Here is a 6014-nt window from a genome sequence, read left to right on the forward strand (position 1 = left end):
CAAGAGTAAATTGGATGCTTATCTTGCTGGGATCCTATGACCCCAGCTGACTTCCTGCCCTTTGGGCAGGGGGCTGGACTCGATGTTCTCCTGAGGTCCCTTCCAGCCCTGATGTCTATGAAATCTATGAAATATAAGCTGTTATGATGCAGCTGTTATGCCTGCCTGATTCTGCAGCAATAGAAATACAGTTTTCAGAGCTACTCCAGTTTTAACTCTGCTTTACCTAGGGCTAAATTAGGTTGATTTAGCTTGCTTATACTTCTGCAGGCTCATGCAGTTGTAACAGAGGGCACTGACAGATGTGCAGGTCCCCACTACAACTCATGGTGCTTTGCAGGAAGTGCGATGAGTTAGTGTTTCACCCTGACCCAACAGTCATTCACTGTTTGGTCTGGGGGTTGGTAGATTGAGCTCCAATTTGGACTGTCTGCAGCTGCTCTCCCCCAGCACCTCTCCCTTCCCCACCCCCAAGCTCCTGTGCTGTCATCAGAATGGGAAGGGAAGGAGGGTGGGGAGGGAGCTCAATCTGGGGTTTGGGATTTTTCAGTTGCTTATAAACGTCATCTCAAGTAAAAATACATGTCATAAAAATAAGCTGTGGACAATAGTATGTCCTAAGTTGGTGCTAGCTACATTGCCATTGTCATCTCAAGTACCTTGGCATTATTTACTTTGCTGTTCTGCTGGATGAAGCATGAATCAAGTCACAGCAATTCCAGCACTCTGGCATGTGGTAACTGAGTATTGACTGACTCTGTGGAAACTAGTATGATTTTATAACCTCTTTACAACAGCCTTATGTTTAAAAATACACTTTAAGATGCACAAGGATCACTGTATGTGTGGTAAAGAAAGCACTAGATGTCAGCATGGCTGCTACAGAAGTGTTTAAGGCTCACTATTAAAAAATAGTGTACTTATATATACAATAAGGCAACACTTTTTTGCACTTCATAATTTTTCCTTTTCATTTAGAGACAGTTTAGTTGTAATAGTTTAGTTTCTGCTTGTTCTTCTATGAAGTAAAAAAAAAAAGTTTTATTTTTTGTGATGCACCAAGCTAATCAATTGCAATAAGCGGTAGTAACTGAAACATAAAATTGACTCCATTTTTCAGTTAAACAAGATATCATACAAAAATGTATGTTATATATTGAGAGTTCTTAGCTACGCTATTGTTTGGGTTTTTCTCAAGTCTTTTTCTTTTTCTCTTTTTTTTTTTTAAATGCTTTGTTTAGCACAGTGGTTCTCAACCTCATTAGACTCCGAAGTACCCCTCAGAAACTGCCAGTGCTTAGTTTCGTGCTTTCAACTACAGACAAAAATAGAGCAAACCAAAAGTTTGAATTTTCAAAACAATCTAAAGAACTTGGCATTTAACTCAGTAAAAAGGAGCCTGAGGCTTTTGTAGTCTCTTGCTATTGTTTATTGACAATATACTGTTTTCTCTCAACTTCCTAGTCAAAGCAGTGTGTTTTTTCTCATACTTTATTTCTAATGTATAGCACTGCAGTGTTTTAGAAGCAAACACTTAAATTAAACAAGTTCCAATTCCAGTTAGTTAATGGAAGTATTAATTTTGTGTTTAGGGATCTATGAAAACTATTATCAAAATTGTGCTAGTCTTGCAAGGCTTTAAATGATAGTGCAGTAGGTATGTTTTGAATAAAATATTCATGATTTCTTTCTTCTGACTCTGCACTAAAGGCCTTGCTCTCTATTAATCACTTTTGTTCTCAATTATTGTCATACCACAAAAATAAGCATTCTTATACATTTAATTTAAATAAAATGTTCATTGAGGGTTCTGGGTGCTCTAACATACCACTAGTAATACAGTTAAATATCAGCAACATCTGAAGAACTTGGCCAGTTAGTTCATTCCTTCCCATTCATCAGTATGGATGTATACCATTAAGATGTATGGCCTTACAGCAAGGTTATGCAAGAGAATGTAAGTTTGTAAAAGAACAATTTAAAAAGCACCTTGAATAGTAAAAACTGAAGATAAGGTAATAGTCATGATTAAATACATCTTTTAAAATTGTCCCAGGTAAGATTCGTTGTTTATTTTAAAACCCACTCACACACTTTGGGGGTTTCTTGATGAGAGAATGCAAGATGCACTTGTTACGGTGTTCTTGTAAATCATGCTTTCAAGGGAGGTGGAGAGACTGAATTTCATAACATGAACAGTAGATGGTAGGAAATATTTTCTGCAAGTTTTAGAGAGAGGATGGAGTTAACTTGAATTTAAGAAGCTAGATGTGAAAATATTAATTTCAACTTGGAAAAGCAAGTGGTTAAACAATTTTCTTTTCCTACCTTACATTTAGACAGCAATAACCTGCCTGTCTACTGTGTTGTCCATTGATTTCAAACCTTCAGAAATAGAAGTTGGTGTTGTTACAGTTGAAAACCCCAAATTCAGGTAAGTCCAAACAACTTTATTAAATTAACATCTGCTCTTCTAGTTGCACTAATGGCTAATTTTAACTTTGTCCCCTTTATAGAAGTAGACTTTAAAACAACAACAACAAAAAAAAGAGGATGGAAATGTAAATAAGTAAGTAGGGGTGCACCGATAAAGAATTTTTGGGCCGATACTGATGGCTGATTATTAATGAGCCATACCAGCCGATACTGATCCGATTACTGATATGCAGCCTGGCAGCTTGGCGAGCAGCATCTGGCTGGTAAGTCTGTTATGGAGGAAAGAGGGGGAAGGTAGATTGAGGTCCCCCACAGTGAGGGAGAAAGGAGGCTGGGGTAGGTCCTCTGGCTCTGTGCTCAGGGTGAGGGCTGGATGCCACTGCAGGCTGGAGTTGAGGGCAGTGCTGGGCTCTTCTAAGTGTGGGGGTTGGCCCAAGGCAGTGCTCAGGAAACATGAAAGCCCTGGGAAGGGGGCTGCAGGGTGGGCTATAGCCACCCCAAAATTTGTTGTAGCCCCTCAGAACAGCCCAGCCCTGCGCCCTCCCGCCTGCCAGGAAGAGCCTGGCACCACCCCTGGTCTCAGCCCACCTTTGCCCCATGCACAGATCTGCGGGGCGGGGCGACATATTCCCCCCCCCATGCCTCCTATGGGGGTGCACACAGCATCAGGAGCCACACCTCCCTGCACCTCCGGACAATCTGCTTGTGGATCCGTACTGCACCCGCTCCAGCTGGGCAACACCTGCCTCTGCCCCAGCTCTCTTCCTCCCTCACTGTGGGGGACCTCCATTGCCCCTTCCTTCCTCGCACCACTTCTTCCCCAACAGACTTACCAGCCAGAAGCTGCTCTCCAAGCTGCCAGGCTGGTTGCATGCATGCTGCGGCTGCACACATGTACGTGGCACTTATCAGCAACATTATTGACCACATCAGCCCAAAAAAAAGCTCATTGCCAATAACGTCAGTTTTCCTTTTAGCAATGCCAATATGATATGGACCGATCTATCAGTGCACCTCCATAAGTAAGCCCATTTGTCACTTCCTAAGTTTAGGGTGGAGTAGAATTTGACTTCCTTTTTCCCTTAGCAAATATCTTGCTTTTTTTTTAAATTTGTGATGGCTCTGATTTGAGGCCGGGTCTATGCTCGGAAAGTCTTGTGGGTTTTTTTTATTCCTTAAACTAAAAACAAGAAGCTTTATGTGGTGATCTGAAATCTATTGGTGCATAGTACAGACAGATTTAGTACATTTAAAAAAAACAAAAAACAAATCTACCCATGACCTGTAGTCCTCCCCACTGATATTGATCATGGTACTAATGTACTCTTAAGAGTGTTTTTTAGTGGTGAACTGTGTCTATATTAGGTGGTAAGTAGAGTTGAAAAATACTGTTTATTAAGACATGTTACTAATTTCTAAAAAATAAGTCCTTGTATAAATGATCTTTTACTCTTCTTGAAGAGTCTGTAGATTGTGACTTCTCTAGCATGTAGTTAATATGTTAATGGTGCATGTAGTAAAAATACAGTTAAAATTGTTTAAACAAACAAGTTTCAAATTGCTTGAAGAGTTAAGGGCTGTCAGTGCCTTTGACTCTGCTGCCAAGGCCTTGGGTCTCTTCCTTCCCTGATCTTGTGTAGGATTCTGCAGTTCTTGGTTCTTTGGCTGAGATGCAGCTCCCTGTATACTAATCATATGGATTTGGTTCCTCCATGCCTTCCGCTTGGGACTTAAGAGTAGGAGTGACTGCAGTGACCGAAACAGCCTTTTCAAAACCAGAATATTTTTTAATCTTAACAGCGGGAATAAAACATGTGAAAGAGAAGGACATTTTACTGCAAAATGTCCACAAGCCCATATGTCTCTACCTAAATGTTTAGGTAGGCCTGGCTTATCCCAGGCAGCCTTACTCTGGTTCAGTTAGCTCCCAGCAGTATATCCTTAATTTGTCTTCCTCCATATAGGGAGGAGCCTGCACCATTGTGAAAACTGTCAAGTTTTTTTGCCTTCTGTGTCCCTTCCTCTCTTCGCCAGCCCTGATTCTTTCTCCACCTTATGTAGCCCAAGCTCCCCACCAGCTCTCCATGCTGCACTGCACTGCCCAACCCCCCTGGGACTGAGGTAGGAAGCAGCAGTTGGAGGAAGGAGTGGGAATCTGGAGACTGAGGCTGCCATTGCAGCTGGAGCAGTGGAGGGTAGTAGGAGCTTGGGGCAGGGGGATGCACCTTTACCCCTTGTCTTTATACACGTGAGCTGGGAGGGGAGAGGTGTGCTTTAATCAGAGTGGCTCTGGGACTGTGGGCGTGGGGTCTCAGCTGCTCTCATTAAAGTGCCCATTCATCTTGTGTATCAGTATCCCCATGCTGAAAAATGATGGCAAGGGCACTTTAACTGAAATTCATCGAACAAGCTTTAGTTAAAGTGTCCCCATTGTCCTTTTTCAGCATGGGGATGCTGATACGTGAGGTGCTTAAGTCTGCCGGAATGCAGACTTGATTAATTGAGTCATTACAGCATGTTGGAGCAGCCTCACTACTCGTGTATAGATGCCCTATATTACTCTTGTCCTGTATCCAGGCACCTAGTGGACCTCCTGCGGCTAAAAAGGAAAGCCTACAAAGGCTTAGTAGTGAGTTTTCTCCTGACCCTTATTCTTGATGACCCTGGCCATATGGGGAAACATCTGTGTACGGGTACTTCCTTGCTACTCTCTCTTTTCAACAATGAAGGCCACAAAGTTGGCAAGTCTTTTGGGGCAAACATCTTGTGTCTTCTCAGACACTGCCAGTTCGCAAGTAGATTACTCATGAGAAAACATGTTTTCCTTTTTTCCACTGCTCCCTCTTCTCTGTGGGGCTTCTGGTTTTTCCACTGTTTTCCAGAGGGCATCATCATGCTGACTCATTGTCCTACCAGTTATCCTTACCAGGGTTTAAAGATACAGCTGTGCCACTGATCCTTGTTTGTGGGAGTGTTAGATGGGAGAATATGGATGAATAACCAAAACTCATGATTTTTTTTTTTTTTTTTTAATCCTGTCTAGGATCCTCACAGAAGCAGAGATTGATACACACCTCGTAGCTCTAGCAGAGAGAGACTAACTAGGTCCCCAGTCCTAGTGACTGCTTCAGGCCAAGCTCTTTGGTAAAAATAATACATTCATTAATGGCTCTAGATTGTGGGTTGAAAATGGCATGCTTGCTATCCAGTGTATTTTACTCTGTACAAATAAAACAGAGGTTTTTGAGAACTTTGGTGTCTGCTTTTAGTATACTGCATTTAAAACAAACCATGATTTCTTCAATACTTTGAATATAGTTTGGAAAAACTTTAAATATTTTTGTAATTGCCATTTACCTTTTTTGTCTAATCGAGTTTCTGAGAGAACTCTTGTGACTGATTCATTCTCTTTGGCATGACTAAATTCTTTGACTGTTACTCAGAACATTTCCTTTGGTTCTATGTATATGTCTTACAGAAATGTAAAGTAGAATACTAATTTTGCTCACGATCCCTCCAACACTGCCACAAGGCAAGATGTTTATCCATATTTTGCTATGGATTATACGGGGTGTATC

The 6014-nt window shown here is 41.6% G+C and overlaps 1 protein-coding gene across 1 annotated transcript in view; it reads left to right on the top strand.

The window, feature by feature from the left end:
- The window catches only part of PSMA6 (proteasome subunit alpha 6), a 13496-nt gene extending 7810 nt beyond the window's left edge, over nt 1-5686 (top strand). The window contains exons 6-7 of the mRNA XM_019552235.1: nt 2340-2434; nt 5480-5686. Coding sequence (XP_019407780.1) covers nt 2340-2434; nt 5480-5537 — 153 coding nt within the window. The 3' untranslated portion in view covers nt 5538-5686. The remainder of the gene's footprint in view (nt 1-2339; nt 2435-5479) is intronic.
- The last annotated feature ends 328 nt before the right edge of the window (nt 5687-6014 follow it).

This window comes from Crocodylus porosus, unplaced genomic scaffold (genome assembly GCF_001723895.1).
Source record: "Crocodylus porosus isolate Cpor-Errol unplaced genomic scaffold, CroPor_comp1, whole genome shotgun sequence".
Lineage (NCBI taxonomy): Eukaryota > Metazoa > Chordata > Crocodylia > Crocodylidae > Crocodylus > Crocodylus porosus.